Here is a 19,625-nt window from a genome sequence, read left to right on the forward strand (position 1 = left end):
AATTTTTTTTTCAATCATTTAGTGACCCTATTTCCCTTCAAATGTGGGAGTTTTTGTACCTTTCCCCGTCTTTCTTATCTCTTTGTCATTTCGCACATATCACCCCTCTATATCTCTAAAAACCCTAACAAACTTTTCCCTTCTATTGATAGATGTCACTAAATGATCGAAAACAAAATGATCTAAAATTAATCGAAAATCAAATCTTTTCTTCAAAAATTTGATTTTCGATCATTTCTATACCGATGATCCCCTAGCGGAAATTATCGGAAGAGAAATGATTTTGTGGCAAGACTAATCCAACCTTCTTTTTCTTTGAGTCTTTGAGTCCCACGGCTTCCGTTTTGACTACATGGCCAAAGCAGCCAGCTCCAAGCTGAAATCCAAAATTTTCAATGAAAACCATGCCTATTATTCCTATTTTTAAGACATGAAAATTATAAATAAAAACGAACATTTTTTATTCTTTTTGTGTTTTATGTTATTTCTTTCTTTCTTTACTTGTATCTTTTTTGTGGTCTCATCCTTAACCCTGGTAAAGGCATTCAAAAAATCTTTTTCAAAATAAAATTAGCATTTTAGTAACCAAGATAAAACATTAAATTTAAAATTTACTTATATTTTGGTAATGCTCGGGATGTGACCAACAATAGCAATAGGAAAGGAAAATCTTAATGAACAACTGCGCTATAATTCGCGTCGGCGTCCCTACTAAGACATGAATGTTAAGATGACATTCCTAGTACGTACATTATTGGATATCGGATATTCTGTCAGTACATACATAGGATGTACAGTATACCGTCTCTAATCTCTATGTCCTGTCAATTTTATGCAGATTACATTCAAAACGTGTCCAAATCGGTACAGATACAGAAAAAAATACTGATGAAATCTTATAAAAACCAACCCAGAAGTATTTTTGGTAGGATATAAAGTAATTGCTAAATATTAAACAGGAAAGGTAATAACACAGCAGTATTATTAATTTCCAATAAATGTATTAAGATTATCAAACGGATAAAGGGGAATTGGAATGACAAAGTAAATAAATCGGGGAATCGTTATGATCAACGCCTATAAAAGATACTAGTTATCTTCATCTGTTTTGTCGTTCAGGTTTCCAGCGTGATCATTTTCCGTCCAGCAAGATCGAGTAAGATCGATTGTCGATACCGTCAGCCTTTTCACTGTTTTGGTACCTTCTATGACCATCTGCTACGCCAAGCAATGGCTGTTCAGTCAACTAAACAACACCAATTCAGTTTTCTCTGAATGGGAAGCTTTATCCTTGTTTTTTGAGTCAGTGGTCTGTAAGACTAAAGAGAGGCGCCATCCGACCCGCAATTTCCGGAACGCTGCCTAGTTTTTCAATCCAACGATCCTGCTGTTCTATCCAAAATGTTTTCCTGCATCTCAGCCCTTTTTGTTTACGTTCACCAACATCCCCCAACTTCGCGTATTCCTTCGAGTGTCAGGTCTCGGAGGTGGTCCAGCGGTGTATCGTCGATGTCGCCGTCTGTTTCGCCCATCCCCCTGCTAATGGCTCTGATTCGTCGAATGAGGTGATGGTGGGTGGATGATAATAAATCTGCGGACGCCTCGTCATCCGCGTGGGGTCTGCCACCGGTGATCGAGAGAGCGCGTCCAGGATCGCCTGCTCTTTGCCTTTTCTCCATAAAGTTTTGAAGATGTAGGGATATAAGCGCTCCTTTAATCTTTGAAGTTTTTGATTTCAATGGCATCCAGGGTATAATTGTCGAGTATGGATACGAGCGCCTGGTGGTCGATCACAAGGGTGAACGACGGCAAACCTATAAGATATAGTTTGCTTTGCGGATGGCCCATTCTGCTGCGGACAGCTCCAGCTCTACGATAGCGTAGCGTGATTCCGTGGAAGTGCACCACCTCGAGTTGGCGTCGATCAGCTTCCAATGATCGTCGTGTTTTTGCAGTAAGGCATATCCCATACCTTTTTTTTGGGACGCGTCGACTTGAATGACGGTCTCACAATTCAACTCAATTAGGCGATGGCCTGTAATTTGCTGGGGTCCACTGTTACGCCCCCATGCTGGGTTTCATAGACGGCCCACACCAGCTTCTTCTGAGCGAATTTTAACTTGTCCGCGTTGAGAGTGATTTTCTCTGCACGGGTGGCCTGAAAAATCGCACACACACCCTCGATAGGCGACGGGAATGACCGATCGTAACGTAGGATGTCGTCCACCACTCTGACCGTGTTTTGTAGTGTGCCTAAGGCGGCGTCTGTCCGCCGATTATATTCATTCCACGATGAACAGAGGCCCATTGAGGCACGCAGAAACTTATAACGTCCCCAGGGCGTCATAAATGTGGTGAGATGCTGGCTCGCTGTGTGAAGGGGGATCTGAAAGTATCCATTGGTGGCGTCGAAGCTGCTGCAGAACATGGCTTCATTGTCGATTTCCGCCACCGCGTCCATCGGCTTGCGGGTCGGGTGTGTGGGACGGATATTATTTCTATTGAGTCTGGTGTGCTCTATAAAAATGCGGAGCTTGCCATTCAGTTTTGGAGCACCACTAACGACGCCACTCAATCCGTTGCTTTCGTGACGGGTGCTATAATGCCGGAAGTCTCCATGCCATCTAGGGTCTGCTTCACTTCGGCGCGGTCTGCAAATGCGATTGGACGGGCACCATTAACATAATACGGAATGGCGTCCGCCTTCAGCTGAATGATCATGTCCGGGCCCTCCATACGTAAAGCGTAACTCTTCCGATTGATCGAACACATCGGTAAAATGGTTAGTGATGGCCGATTTGATTGAGGCACACTGCTCCTCACTAGGGTCGTGTGGGATGTACACACTGCGGAGAAAATCACATATAGGTGGTGTTGCCTTTGGCGCGCGATGATCCAACGTGAGGTGCGATACGTGGGATTGGGAACGGGAAATAGGTTGCGGGTATTGCTGGTGCAATATGTCCGGGGCGATACAGTCGATCCAGCTGATCAACATGCCCGTAATTTCGGGACATATGAACACCGTTACGGTGGCGATCCGGGAGCCGTATCGCAGGGCGACATCCAGTTGACCAATGGATAAGAGGGGAGTACATTTGTTTGTTAGCACATCGACAGTACGAAGCATGTTATGCGTTTACTCAAACAAGCATGAATAGAACATGCAAAGTCGGGGTACTGTGAAGAATTAAGACTATACAGTCATGCTTGAAAGTTTCTGGAGCAGTCAAATTGCTCTCTATATATAATTTTAATGATGGAAGATTTGCGAATTTGTGATTTTTAAAATGTCTTAACATGTTTAAACATGTTTCAGTCAAAGAGATAACATTATTGTAAACACAGAAAACCTGGTTTTGAAAACTTGTAACGACGTGTAATATCTAGTAATAATTAATCTGCATCAAACCAAGCAATCAGCATACTTTCAACTGATAATCCGACAAAAATATGAATCAACTCATGGTCAACTTCAAATGGTGATAACCCTCGAGCTGAAGCCATTCAATCTTCGAATTACGCCTATTGTTATAAATTGGCCCATTAGTAGCACTCAGAACAACTCTTCAAAGTTCGCGGTCTTTAATTTGCAATTCTTTCTTTTTTTTCTTTTTTTTTCTTACATCATTTCTACGGCTCCACATTTTTTGCGCAAAACGGGCCTTATGAGGGGCGCGCTAGAGCAGCCTGATCCGGTTGGAACGAATGCAAGAAAAAACTGTGTTGGTGTGGGCCAGGGAGTAGGAGGTGCCGGTATGGAAGCAAATTCTGAATAATGAAACAATGAATTCAAATAATGTTTTCAAATTTGATTGTATATACCCACAGACAAAGTTTGTGAGGTACAAAACCGGGCATGATATCGTCTATACATCGTCTATATGTATATCATAATTATTTTTCCTGTTAGAAAATCAACAAATTGTAGTCAGGAGTTCTATAGAAGAAATGCGATTATCCAAATGTCTGAAATTCGGTCGTAGAAATTTCTTAAACTATTGGAACAATATTATGCAAAGAGTGTACAATTGGAACGAAGAATAGCAAAAAATAAGGCAGATAAGGTCAAAATCATTAAAGAAGAAACTGTGGTTAATAAACCTCGCGAAGACCTTGTAAAGCAAAACATAAGTATATCCGAGAGATCCAGGCGAATCGACGTGTCGCGATGTCACGACTCGACCGAGTACGTTTATTACTGTCAATCTGACAAAACAAGCATCAAATTTGAAACTACGTGTTTATTTCGATTTTCTTATATTAAAAAATGTAATTTTTAGGACAATCTGCAGTTCAAAAGCTCCCAAGAAATTCGGTGGGGAACATATTTAAATGAATAAAAAACGATAGGGTGAAAAAATATTTCCTTTAATTTATTGTGTAAATATTTATAGTTTTTATGAAAACCAAAAAATGAGCTTTGTTAATCAACTAATTTCCTACATTATAAAGTTTGTTTTAACTTATAATACCTTTTGGTTTAATTACAATATAATTTGTTTAACACACAGTATCATTGATCGTCATAACATTTACAAGACAGAATAAGTGTTGCAAGTTCTTTTAATCGGTTTGTTGCTAAGCTGACTTATAGGTGTGATGCAATCAAACATACTATAAATGATATTGGCGAGCTCCGACACCCTACAAAGCGAAGAAAGAGCCAGCAACATGGCTAACTTCATTGAGAGGTTCTTGAAAGTAAGATCACTATTTGGACCTAGGGAAATTAAGAATTCTATTACTGAATCTACTTCCCAGAAACTTAAATATCTAGAGATGGGGGGTTTCTTGTTGTACATCCCTCGCAATTATTTCACTGCCAGTGGGTGCTTGCCCAAATCGAAGCCTTCCAACTTTTGTTGCAGTTTTCTGACTTGAATCTATAATTGTGATTCTGACGACGACGAAATTTTGAAAGTCAAGTAAGGAAGACCGGGATATTTAGCATTTAGTATACGGGGTAAGACGCTCGTTTGGCTATTTTTTCGCCAAGGTAGCCGAGCCAAGGTACGTCAAGGTGTACGTCGGGACGTATCTTGGCTTGACTTTTCTGATTTAAGTGAGGTAAAAAGAGGAGAATTCTATTGAATGATATGACAACGTCCGCTGCATTTGTTTACTAAATAGCCATTTTTCGCCATTTTTTCTGTTCTAGTTGTTTTTACTGCGAAATTGGATATCGTGAACAACTTTATCAGTGAATTTTTTGACGAATTAGCTTATATTACGGACACTGAGGGTAGTTCAGACTCAAAAAAATAAGTGAGGAAATATCGAAGGAGCAAGTTGATCCCTTTTTCTAAGACTCGCAAGGACATCTTTATCCACTTTTAGTTTTCGGAAGACGAGTTTATGATCAAGACCTTCAGAGATTTGACCGGACATCGATTGAATTTTTTCTGAGTATAGATAATTTATAGGGGCCTAATTTTCTTTGTGGTTTTTCAATGATTCATAATTCATCTTTCACATTATGGTTAATTGTACATCTCCCACCTCTTTTGAAAGAACAAAGCCAAACGAAACCTGGAATAAATTGATGCAGCTTACTGGTATCAATCATTTGATTTTATTTTCATACATTCCCCGATAAATTAATGTCTAATTTTAATAGGTTTGATTTAATCGCTCTCACAACTCAACTAGATGCACAATCTAGAGGGCTTTTTGGGTGCGGAAAAAGTGCTTAAATTTCTGCACAGCGATATTAGAATGAGCACCACAAAGGCATCGTGGTTAGATGAGAGATTTCGAGGCCACTCACTGCCATTATACCCAGCCAGTAGCAGCATCTGAAGCTCGAGCTCGTCAGATGGGCAGTGCAAAAAGAAAAAGAATTGCTCAAAACTTATTTGCCCAATGTTCTTTTTGTGTTGCTGATCTTGCTAATCATTCATTGTATTTACACACACACTGCGGACAAAATAAAATAATGAGATTCAAATGTTGTCATGAGGATCAATAAGTTGTCTTGAAAATAACTTCAAGTTTTCTTGAAAAATATTAAACAAAGTTTGTTCGTCTGCTATGATACCTTTCTGCCATAAAAGCACTGTTTCTATTGGTCCACCAAACTCCTCCTTCTTCTTTTGCCAAGTCGAGTTTTAATTTTTAACTTAGCTAAGTCAGCATCGTTTTTGGGTTCAGAATTTAACTTAGACTTTCAATTTCATGTTCAAACTTGAAGTAAAATACTTGACTTGGCCAAGTCAAATTCGTTCGGTTAAGTCAAGATTTTTTTTTCAAAGTCAAGTGAGAAGTTTGAACTTTTCTCAATAGCAATCCCAATGAGAATTCTAAATATTCCCATCAATAAATTTGTAAAATGTAACAAATTTTTTCAATTACAGGGAGTTATGACACCGATGATTTAACTGTTGTTGCTAACAACGCTGTTCTGCAACAACAAATCGTTTTGGCCACCATTGAACGGTCTGATCAACCAACCGAAGAAGTTATATCAAATGAAACGTTAATGGAATTGTGTGAGAATAATCAACTCGTGGCTACGCATTATTCTGAAGATCAGTATTACGTCATGGAGAAAAGTGGTTCCTCAGCGGGAAGCCCAATACAATACTACATTGACGAGATAGGAAATTGAATGTGGGCCTGCCATCAATATGGACAAAGGAAAAACGAAGAAAAATAGTATAGTCGCCGAACGGGCACTTCAACATACAAGTAGTTCATCAATCAGCATACCAAGCACACCATTAACATCACACTCATCGCCAGAACCACAGGACACATTTAATGTTTTGAAACAAAAAAGAGATTCCTCAAACCTTCGTCAAGTGATGAAGAAAACCAAATACTCCCTTTGTGATTTGGGAGAAACTTCTGCCCAGAGTCGACTGACTGAACAACGATTGAAAATCATCGGCCATGGATATTCGTGAAACGCTGAAAGATCCAGTTTTAAGGGATGAACTCCCTGAGGATTTGGTTGATTTATGGTACAATTTGAAAGAAAATGTATAAGTCTACAGTTTGAGTATTGTAATTACAATATGTTTAATGGATTCATGGCAATATTAACAATTAACGAGAAAATATCTGTCTTGCCACTCCGTCTCTTTTAATATGTCCCTAACGTCGTAATTCCGCTTCTTTATTTGTAGGATTTCCAATCGGTCATGTAATCCCTGCATTTCTTCTTCATCTGCATGCGCTCCAAGTCTTCATCAAGTGGCATATTTAAGTAAATAGCCAAATTATGCAAGACACAACAAGCAACAATCACCCAAGATACTTTTGTGTGACTCATTCGATTTTTTAGAGTGCAATACATGGAATATTTTTTTTTAGAATACCAAATGATCGTTCAATAGTGCAGCGCGTTGTTTTATGAGCCCGGTTAAATCTTATCATATATCCATCTACTGGATCAGTATAAGGGACAAACAGAAATGGATTATTCGAGTATCCACCATCACCTAACAAAATGCTGCTGCCAAAAAAAACGATTAAATTTTTTTCCCGATTGTACTGCCCTTAAAAATAGATGAATCGTGACACGATCCAGGTTTTGTAGCACAAACATTCAAATATTTGTGACGGGCATCACAGATTGCTTGAACATTGATTGAATGGTAGTTTTTACGATTCGCATATGCTTTTTCGTGCAATATTGGACGTTGATTCCGAAAATGAGTTCCGTCAATGGAACCAATGATGCCTGGAATACGGGCTATTTCTGCATACTCGCGTTTTAACTATATATTTAACAAAATTTTACTAACATATTAACTTTAAAATTTTAAATGTTTTCTCACGTCATTAAGGTTATCGGGGAATCGAATATGATTCGGTGATATAAGGCATAAGGCTAGGGATACTGCAAAAATGGACCGTGAAACAGACGATTGGCTGTATCGAAGAACATTTCCTACTACAGTTTGGAATGTTCCACTTAAATAATTGTAATGCAATCAGTACCATGTCAAGTGGAAGTAAATTCCTCTTTGCTGCTGTCTTTCTTTTCGGTAAAATGTATGTTACCAGTGCTATTAAATATAACAGTTATGGTAGGAATATTCCATATACAACAATTCATGTTCAATTTATACCTGTTAAATATTCTATTGAAGGTCTATCGAATCTAAATGTCCTCATTAACTTTTCCGCGAAATAACTTAAAATATCTTTCCGTGTTTGGTAAAATGGGATAAGACGGTGTTTTCTTGCACTGCGTTCTTCGGCTCGTTCTGAATTAGCAATTTCTGTTGAGGAATCGTCAACATTGTCTGTTATATTAGCTAAATCTTCTAAAAACTCATCAATTACGTCAGTATGATCCGCTATTGTGTAAACAAAAACAATAACACTGCCCATTTCCCCCACAACTTAGACAAACTTGAGCTATAAGTCAGTTTCAAGGCACTTAGGAAGGTACCTTGAGAGTTCGGAGAATTAACTAAGTTTGGGGACTCGAATTTTGCGTTTTCAAGTCAAAGTTTTCAACTTGACTTTAGATTTTTGTGCTCGGAATCCTACTTGGATGAAAATCTGAAAAAACTTTCAAGTCAAGTCGGAAAACCACCTAAGTCAAGAATTTTGAATTAATGTTGAGGCAAAAAGAGATTGAGAGGTGGCAGTTTTCAGTATCCCAAGCGTGAGAAAAATGTTTAAAGGATCTCTTAGAATGTAATTTATAATTTAATAAACCAATAAATATGACGCATTTACTTACGTGGCCATATGCAACGGCATGAAATGTCATTAATTGATAGAGAGTACTGGGACTATATGATCCGAAGGTAGCGTCGATATATGGATTTCCCTAACGTTCCGAAGACCAGATAAAATGCCAGGACTGATAATATCAGGACATAATCATCTTCACGTGTCACCATGTCCCGATAAAAGACGCAATGTCCTCTTAACGTATTCTTTATAAATAGAAATAAAAAAATATATATAAATTAGAATATCCATAGAATATAATACAACATTTTATATTGAATATAATATTTCAAAATAAAAGCTGTATAATGCATACCGATAAATGGGAAAGTCCATTATGAAATCATTGGCTTCTTTAATTGTAAGAGGATTCGGTGGACTACTACGGCGTTGAAGAGAAGACTGAATTTTCAAATACGGGACGTCCTTTACAATTCATCCCTAATTTAAAAAAATTACAGAATGGAATTTAAAAAAGGGTAATTTTTTAAAAAATTCAAATATATTGAACGAAATGAATGCTACCTTTCCAATTCTTCGTCGTAAATTTCCTTAATAGCAGCAGAGTTCATTTTCCAACCGTACCTTTATTTCTTGAAAAAGCATCTTTTGATGAATGATTGCCTTATGGTTAGCGTGAAGGGGTGGTGTTTCCGTGGGAACGAAAATTCCGTTCCGTGTTTCCGTAAAAAGCTTGGTAATCTTATAAAAGAAATTTCAAGATGGTGCTCTTGCGAATAAAAAAAAAACTTTATTGAAGTTGGAGACTCTGAACCTCGTGCAACGCAAAATGAAAAGCACGCTCTTTACGATGCACGCGACAGTAAGTTAGGTATAGATTATATCGATAGGCTAAGGTAGGCCTATTGATAAGGGATACAGTACCCACGCCAGGTATTGGATCACCACGGTTCAAATGTGGTGTCTTAACCCGCGTGAGATAGGCCTTACGGTCTTTAGGGATTACTTACCATCTTGTATAATAAAGATTATCTTGATTTATCGTAGCGTTCAGCAAACACAATTTTCAGCAAATGTCATGCTTCGACTGCGTCCCGGTACATACAAATCACAAACATAATCTCGAATAAGTCTTTGAGCTAAATCAAAAACTTTCAATGTTTCAACAAATTTTTAAAAATCGCCATCTTTATCCACTGCATCATTTCAGAGTACTTGTTCTATTTCGGCAAAATCTGTCATTTTACTCAGCCCATCTTGAAGATATCCTCGGAATCGACCGATGTGTTACTCCACCATTATCATCATATACAGTACGATAACCATTTACGTTCATGTAGCAATAGGAACATCATCAGTACGGAAAACTTTCAATTTGAATGGATAATTAGTGTCAAGCATCTGCTTCACATCTTCTACTTCTTTATTAATCGCTTCTAATTTAGCATCAGAAACACGAAATTTTTGTTTTAAATCATCCTTTACAGTTTCATTTTGTTCCAACAATTCCGCAAATGTACGTTTACGAACAGCCATTTTAAGTTGTTATATAGTATTATAATAGAACTACTTCGTGTGCGAAAGACCAGCTACCAAGACATTCATCAATGGTAAAAAATGGCAATCTGATAAAGCTGAGTATATGCAAATTATCTGAAAAACGTTTCAGACAAAAAGATGCTACCTCAGCCGAGAGAAAAATAAACAAGTCTTTTATAAAACTTATAGATTAATAATTACAAAGCACGGAACAGATCAATTCAAAGAGAGGCCCCTTATGGTGTTAAAAAACAATTTTGCAAAGAACTAAGATGAGATGGACTGTCCTAATTCAGATGGGCAATATTGAAGTTCAAAGTAGAATCATTGGCCCCGTTGGCATTGGACACACAGCGTGTTAGTGGAAGCAAGTATATTAACGTTTAGTAGCAATTATCACTACTAAAAAATTGAACTTCCTTTAGAAACATGCGCTAGTTGGTTTGAATCTTTTGTCCAACGCTACACTGGTTAACCTAAAAGAAATATTTGATGTCCGTCACATTTCGATCAGATATAATTGTTATCCACGATTTTGGATCCTAATTATAACCTTTTTTCTGATTACTATCTTGCGATGCGAGCTATCATCAAGAATATTCTGAAAGTTGCAACACATATGGCTCAAATTCATTCTCTTAAAACCCCGTTCCAGGCTACGAAGCTGCACACGAGCCCGTCGTCCAAAAAATTTGCCACTTTGTCATCTCCTTCTGGGGAAAATACACACAGGGATCTGCTGTGCTATGTTCTAACCAAACTTTAAGAGGAAGTAATTAAATTGTGTGTCCCGCACTTGTGGAGCTTTATTCCAGTTCATAGATAGATTTCCAAAGGCTTTGGATGATCCATTTAGATCTCTTCATTGAGAAGAAAAGCTGTTATTATGTTCAGTTGGAGCATCTACAGATCTAAAGCAGTTTCGAGCACGACTCTGAGAACCGCATACTTCACGACTGGGGCGAAAGTCTCTTAATAATCTACTACACCATATTTCTGTGTGTAGCAGAAGTAGTTGGTCCAATTTTTCAAAGTGGGGTTTCATTCGGCAGTTCGATTCTGGCATCGCCAGCACAAAGCCTTTTGTCTAAAATAAAAATAAACAAAACAAACAAATCAGACAGAAAAACTCGGTTTTCTAAAAGACTTGGGCAAAATACTTCCATATTGGTAAAACTGTTTTTCCATTTCATTTGCTTTTTGAGCTACGTAGGTCACCCCTAGTTCTTTACACTTAAAACCCTTGAGAACCCCTCGAAAATACCCTTGGTGGTTTTTTTTACTATCAATCAGTGTAAGGGCTGTTCCCAGTTGAGATTTCAGAGTAGCATAAGTGTTTTTTGTGTCCTTCCAGTTTCTCGAAAAACTGTTTAGTTCTCACAGGAAAATCCACAGTTTTTTCAATGAGGCATGATAAGCTATTGACGGGGATGGGATTGTTTTCAAAAGTTGAATCTTCAATTATACTTGACCATTTCGGTCAGCTATTCATTTCCAGCTTGATGTTATCGTTTAAGCTACAGCATGGTAGACCTGCACAAACATGGGTTTCTTTGCTTGTTGGATAAAAAAAATAATGAGTTGCTACAATAAAAATTCATTATTACCGTATATATTTGCATCAGTGAGTGGGATAATATCCTATTATACATAACCATATTTCACTAAAACTTTTCCGGCTCCTCCATCTTGGGCCTCACACAATCCTTCTTCAATCTCATGGTGGTTATTCTACGTTTCTCTGTCTACCACGTTCCATTGAAACGCTTTCTTCGATCTCGTTCTCTGGCGGAGATTGTTCATTATCGAGTTCACTGTCATCCAAATATTCTTCTACCCTCTTTTTGCAAGGACTGAAGGGTAGACAAGAGAGAACCTTCTTCTTCCCGAAACATATCACAGTCAGCCTTCCTTATACTTGAAGTTTAAACTACAAATCAAATGAAAAGTTGTAATTACAATTCTATAGTTCACAAGATTGCACATTGAACATTTGAAATTGGTAGCTTCAAATTTTCTCTTGTTTGATTGTGTCCCTCTCAGGTGGCAGATACCCCTGTAACAGAATCTGTTTTAGCTCTTTTACATAGGAAAACATACTAAAACAGATCAGTAACAGACCAGAACAGAATTAGGGCTGATTTTCAATGATGTTTTGTCAATGCAAAACACACATGTATAATACCTTCTTTTGAAAGGGTATTATACATAGATTGAATTTCTCCATGTATAACTGGTTCCTCTCAGATATGAGACGTAACTGTTTTAAAAATGTCTACCTCTATGATCCGTATACCTCCCACAGGTTATAGATAAAAATCTGTGGTTTGGATCCATTGATTTGGTTCATAGAGCATGCATAACGGCCATCACCTAGCTAAAAAAGAGCAGTAAAACAGTTTTGCAACAACTCTGAGACAAAGAATTGACAAAAAATGGGGGGAAAATTCTAATGATTCTTGCTTTACAAAATATGGTTTCCGTATTAATAAACCGACTCTGTGAGACCAAAACCGGGTTTTTATATTTTTCGAAAGTCGTCACTATGGGTTTAGAAATATAACAAATGTATACCCAGCTGAAAAAGAACTGCAGTATTTTACCGAAAACTGCAGTATTTTGCAAAAAAATGTAGTTTTTCTACATTTACTTTAGTTTTCCATTACTATATTTATTTTACTGTAGTTTATCCTTGTAAAACTGTAGTTTTATTAAGTCTGTTTTTCCAAAATTAAAACAACTGCAGTTTTTTTTATTAAACTGTAGTATAAATTTTAAAAACTGCAGTTCAGCAAAATGTATTTTAGTTTTTTATTACTATGTTTAGTTTACTGTAGTATAAATTTTAAAAACTGCAGTTCAGCAAAATTTACTCCAGTTTTTAGTACTATGTATCTGTAATACTGACGTTTAAACAGTTGTTTGATTTATAAAAATAGTTAAACGAATATGAAACTGTACGTGAACAATACATTTAATAGGAATTGTTCACACACACATATGACTTGGCAGTTATAAAATTTACAGTGAAAAAAAATTATTAAATATTATACAGCAGGAACACATTTAATCCATTTCAAATCTACAATTATTTGGGACAAATGACTAATTCTTTAAAAATAACCCGTTCCCGAAATGATTCTGGGACGATAATCTTCATAAAATTAACGAGATTACTGTTTCTTGACTTGACAAGTTTAGTTTTTCTCTATATGCAGCCGCGTTACAGAATTATTTAAAGTCTATTTAATAGTTTATAATAAGTCCATTAACCACTTTATGCCTATTTAGTCAAGTAGATCAATTTTCATTTGCACTTATTAGCCATACATCACATTTTCCAACTTGAAATATTTTTATGTATCTCCCCTTGCTTATATAATTTTACCAATTTCTTAAAACGTAAGTAGTCTAACCTATAATGTTAAGTCTAAGTACTATAATTGTATTTGTGAGTGTTTTCGACAAACACGCCCGCTACCTTCTTACTCCTGTTTTCTAAACTAACAAAGACTAGAAAACTTTTAAGTCCATAGGTTATAGAAAACAAAAATCATAAGCTACTTCATAGATGTCTACCAATTTAATAAGTCAATTGGTCTAGTGGTTAGCGAGATGAATTGCCAACTCCAGAATTAAAGGTTCGATCCTGGCCCACGTCGAATCTTTTTTATTCGAAGTTATTTAACAATGATGGTAATAAAACTGCATTTTTTATTGAAGAAAAACTACAGTTATTTGAACTAAAAAAACTATAGTTTTGCGGCCAAATTACTCTAGTAATGGAAACTATAGTTAAACTACAGTTAAACTGAAGTTCTTTTTTAGCTGGGTACATACCACTAAAAATTTTAACCTACGTCAATTATTACCGTGTTTCAATAATTGGTTTCTGAGACGAGATAATAGCGATTAAATCATAGGAAACATCTGAAAAATTTATTTGGTTTTTGACCATGTAGGCCATCATTATCTTATAGCTGTATCTAGCGGTGGAAATAACAGCGTTTTCCCTTCTTTTCCTTAAGTGTCCATTGGGATGACCATATCCTTCTCGATAGCCGGGTTTTTGAAAGAGTACTCCTGTCCATAATTTTAGTGAAATATTGATTGTTGATAGAAAATGGCGGAGTGCATTTCTTCTGAAGAAGGAAAAACTTCTGCTGTTCGACATCTGTTTTGACATCATCATTGAAAGTCGAACCACATTCACTGTGGCGAACTACGACGGTACGAGTTCTTCAGTTCCAAAAGTAGAAACGAAGGAAGTTATTTTTCTTTTCATTTTAACTTAAGTCAATTGGCACTTAAGTATTCTTGTTTAAAGCTGATAAGTTTATATATTATTTATAGCCAGACATGCGGTTAAATGACCAGACATTGAAAGGCAACTATCCAATGATTGGGCATCCATGTTCTGGACTAATCAAAAAGGTCTTTGTGGAAATCAAGTGAAATCGTAAACATGTTACAAGAAAATTGGGAATTAGACACAGAATTCTGGAGTTTCATGTATCCAAGACCAGATTTTCACATTAGCGGCATTAAAGCATAAAAACAGGAGGATTCTCGTTTTCAACGCGACGAGTGCTCGTCTTAATTGTGCCGATGCACGACAACCGTATATCATTTATATCGAAGACGTTGATGCTAATATCTCTTAAATAGGAGTACGATACTACGGAATTTTTTAGTTTTACATTTTCAATGCTTTGAACAGGTCCCACCGAGTGGCCCAACTGGTTGTTCGGTCGTAGCTAGTTCTTCCCAAATCCCGAATGGGGACTGGGAAAAGGACGGTCATCTAAAACTGGCTGTCCTGAAGGAGAGGGAGGTTTAGGGTTCGTTACAGTAGGGCAGAAGTTTGAACGATGTCCAAAGTTGAATGACCCGTTTACAATGGTCATTTGCCATCTGTTGTTGTACCCAACATTTCGTCTATGTGTGGGTACCCCAAGGACTTCCCCAAGTCTTCGGAGGCAGTGCTTCTTCCAATTACACCGCATCGGCCGCAGTGGCCGCATCAGACGCTATCTGACCGATGATCAAAATTGGAAGTAAATAAGCACCGAAAACAAAAGGCGCCTGGCTGCGTAACGAAGCTCTAATTGAGGCACGTTACTCAGAGAGAACCTCGAGATACAGACTACTGAGGGCATTCACCTCAGGTGATTGGTCGGGTGTCAGTGTTCTATATGAGACGCATTGAAATTATTTTGGTGACTACTTTTCTTCCCTCAAGGTGTGAAAGAAGCGATATTTAAGTGGTTTGGTTGTGTAGTGTAGCTCTGACCAAAAAAAACTGTTTCGCTTGATCAACAATCATATGGGTAAGAGTGGGGATCCTCTTCTTCCTGATCATTCGTCGAAGAGTGAACTGCCTAATGACTTTCTCAAGTTCTTCTCACCCAAGGTGGCAACGATTGCGTCATCCCTTGACAGTGTAACAAAAAATCTTCCTCCACCTACCTCCAGTGATCCTGTATTTCTCGAGGGCCGTTCTGTGAAACACTGCTTGGCATCATTCGCTCGAATTTCACTGGGAAAGGTGAAGGCACTCATCAAACAGTCTCCATGCTCATTTGTCTCCTTGGTCAATTTCCAACTCTTCTACTTGGGAAGGTCGAGGGCGTGTTAACTCGACCAATTTCATCAATTATCAACTCTTGTCTTTATCTTCTGGTGTCTTCCCGGGTTAACTTGCGTCTGCATTTATAACACCTCTTAAAAAAACGCAGTCTAACCCAAAGCTCTTTAATCACTACAGATCTGTCTGCAACACTGCTTATCTCGTTAAGCAAATGGAACGTCAAATCGCCAGTAAACTCTCTTATCACCTGTCTTCAAACAACATCCTCGACGAAGGTCAGTCAATTATCGTCCGCCTCATCCACTTAAACTGCACTTCTTTCACTCTTCAATGACTATTTGATGACCGTTGAAGCTGGATTGTGATGGACCTGATCTGATATTCCTTGACCTTAGTGCTGCGTTTGATGCAGTCGATCGTGAGAATCTTCTTGAGTGACTCTTGAATCACTGCGGTGTGACTGAAACCGCCGTCAATTGGTTTCGCTCCTATCTCACTGGTCCCACTCAGGTTATCTGCATGAAAGGTGAACTATCCGGGAGCTCAACCCTCCTCACAGGCGTCACCCAAGGAGCTGTTTTGGGCCCTATTGCCTACCTCATCTACGCCAACCCACTACCTTCAGTTATTTGAAGTGATCACCTTTGTACTGGTAATGACGTAGGTAAATTTTATGATGACACTCGATACCGCATCATCCGCTGCCTTCTCCTCGGTGCTATTGAGTATGAGGAAGCTCGTCGCAAACTTTCTCGATCTTTCTAGAATGCTGACAACTGGTTCACTAGTAGAGAATGATGGCGAACGCTGGTAAAACTAGCTTTCTCTACACTCCTTCTCCTCAGTGCTGAGATTTGGTCAAGTGTGAGCTACTTCTGGTCGGCACTACCCTGATTCAACCATCCGACACCATCCTAAACTGGTTTTGTCATTCACCGTCATCTTCGTCTCTCCCAGTAAATCTCTTCTCTTCGGAGGCAGTGCTTCTTCCAACTACACCGCATCGGCCGCAGACGCTATCTGAACGATGATTATACAAAAATTCTTGTTCACGCCCTGGTTTTGTCAAGACTTGACTACTGCAACTCACTTTTCGTTGATCTTCTCAAAAAGGACATCCAACGCCTTCAAGTAATTAAAAACGCCGCCGCTCGTCTCATCTTTTGCAAGAAAACATCTGATGACGCAACGGTAAAAAAGCTGCATTGACTTCACATTGCTCAACGTATTGCCAATAAATTAATTGTACTCACATATCGTTGTCTTCACGGTCAAGCCCCCTCTTACTTGTCTCGTCACTGTTCCATATTTGCCCGGTCGTGCTTTGAGGTCTGATAACCATGGTCGTATTTTCGTCCCCCCAAAACCTTAACTTGTCAACTATGGTCAGAAAGCTTTTTTTCAGGCTGCGCCTAGACTGTGGAATGATTTTCACGTATCGATCCGTCTTGCCAATAACTTTCCCGTGTTTGAGAGTCTACTGAAGACACACTTATGTGCCGCTGCTTATCTCTGATTATTTCATGTCTAATTGTGTGGTGTCGAAAGAACGTAATTTGATCTTTCATTATGAAAAATGCGCTATCAAATGTATAGAACAGAATAGAATGGTACCTAGGTTTCTAGGTTAGATTAGGTTAGGTTAGGTTTTTGCTATAATTAAAATACTTAATCAGTTGTCGAAATGACCAGATGTTTCGCGATCACAAAAGATGCTAACCGCGATGAGATCTTGCGTCTCCTGGCTTTGTTTTATTTGTTTAGTGTTTTCATATTGCGGAATATGACGTGTTATGACAGAATATTTGAGTAAAAATTGCTGAATTTTCATTCAAGAAAAACAGAGTGAACGAAATCTCTACGTCCATTTAATATGGAACTAAAATTTCACCTTCACACTAAGCCTCCTTTCTTGGCCTTTTTTTGGATGCCAACATAAGGTGGGGGATCCACATGCAAACCAAGTTTATTTCCGCCAAGAGGTAAATTATGGCTGTCAGCAGTTGCCTACGACTGTCTTTCGGATTTGATGGCAAACAACTAAAATTCCTCTTTTCCTCCACTGTAGAGCGCATTTTTAGTTACGGTTGCTCAGTCTAGGTTTACTTCTCCTCCTGTCGAAGAATTCCCACCAATCAAGAATAAGTTTTAATGTTTTGTCCTTTGCACCATGAAAAGACGAGTCGAAGCCAAACTGTTTGGTCCAGACAAGTCTGATCGTGTTGGACCCTTTGGGCTATTGAGTGCATCATGCTTTCCCCTTACCCCTTTTTACTGAGTTCTTGATGTCTAAAGTGTTCGTCAGTAGCTAAGTTTTCGTGGAACCAGAAAGGTTGCAGAAAACAGCTGTCTCAAAGAATTTTCAAGTCTTTTCAAGTTAATGTTAGGAAATGTCCGACATTTTTGGTGCCGTAACCAGGATACCTGGTCCTCGTTTTTTGTTCACGTTGGCGTTACGGAAGGTAACGGTTCCAAACGACCTGATTGAGACAGGCAAATCTCAAATCTTAGCGTGTTGGCGTCATCACGCATCATTGGTAGTCATCTTTAATTGGAACCATCATTCTGAAAAATTGTAAGTCTAAAATGGTGGACCTATCACGATTGCAAGCCTTGAGGGATGGTGGAAGGGTTGTCGCAGCCCGATTGATTCAAAGACTCGAAGCTATATTTGCAGATGGAGACATGGGACAAACTCGAAAGATTCACGAACTTGAGAGCAAGTTGGTTGCCCTAAAAGCCCGTTATGATATGCTGGAAGATATGGATCAACAGATTCAGAATGCCTTTAGCGAAGAAGATGTGCAACAAGAAAAGGAAGCAACAGATGCAGAAAATGCCACAATTCAAGACGTTGGATATCTTTGTCGTTATAGAATCAATACATTGCGCCGCGCAAATCCAGAAATTGATCATCACCCTCCAGCACTAAGTGTTCCTTCTAAAGCGACGAGCCGCCCAAAAATCGCCTTGTCGTGCTTTAATGGCGATATTCTTCAGTGGCAGCAGTTCTGGCAAGCGTTTGTTGCGGAGATTGAAAGCGACGATTCACTAGCAGGCATCAACAAGTTTACCTTTCTGTTGGGCCAACTAGACCCAAACGTTTTATCTTCAGTAGCAGGTTTGACTCCATACAAAGAAAATTATGCAGTCCTAGTGGACCTTCTTAAAGAGCGATATAGAAGAAAATCAAAGGTGGTCGCAGCTTATATGAGAGCCTTATATAACCTGCAGAAACCGGAAGCTAATCTAAAAGGACTTCGTAGCTTCTACGACCAGATCGAGTCGTATGTCCGTTGCCTAGAGTCTCTGGAAAAACCCCCGGATACCTACGGCGACCTGTTGGTGTGCATTCTTCTAGATAAGCTCCAGCCGATGTACGGAAGAACGTAGCTCGCCAGCACGACAAAGACGAATTTACGCTGGACCAATTTACGCTGGACCAATTGAGAAACGTTCTAAAGGGAGAAATACGACTCATGAAGGCGGGACAGATTTCAACATTGCCGCCAAGTTAACCGACAAGCAGCGGAAAACAATAAAATAATGGCGCGGATGGAGACGGTGAAAGAAGAAGAAGAGGAGTAATTCCGGCCGGGTGTATGCCGGAGAATTCCAACCAATCAAGAATAAGTTTTAATGTATTGTCCTTTGCACCATGAAAAGACGAATCAAAGCCCAACTGTTTGGTCCAGACAAGTCTGAGCGTGTCGGACCCCTCGGGCTATTGAGCGCATCATGTTTTCCCCTTACCCCTTTTTACTGAGTTCTTGATGTCTGAAGTGTTCGCCAGTAGCTAAGTTTTCGTGGAACGAGAAAGATTGCAGAGTACAGCTTTCTC

At 38.6% G+C, this 19,625-nt stretch overlaps 1 protein-coding gene across 1 annotated transcript; it reads left to right on the plus strand.

Annotated features, from left to right (window-relative positions):
- Positions 1-18,370: 18,370 nt before the first annotated feature.
- On the plus strand, positions 18,371-19,177 carry LOC124203457. Its single transcript, XM_046600131.1, has one exon. The coding sequence runs from the start codon at positions 18,371-18,373 to the stop codon at positions 19,175-19,177; it is 807 nt and encodes a 268-aa protein (XP_046456087.1).
- Positions 19,178-19,625: the final 448 nt, after the last annotated feature.

The sequence above is a fragment of the Daphnia pulex genome, chromosome 10, assembly GCF_021134715.1.
Source record: "Daphnia pulex isolate KAP4 chromosome 10, ASM2113471v1".
NCBI classification, from domain to species: Eukaryota; Metazoa; Arthropoda; class Branchiopoda; order Diplostraca; family Daphniidae; genus Daphnia; species Daphnia pulex.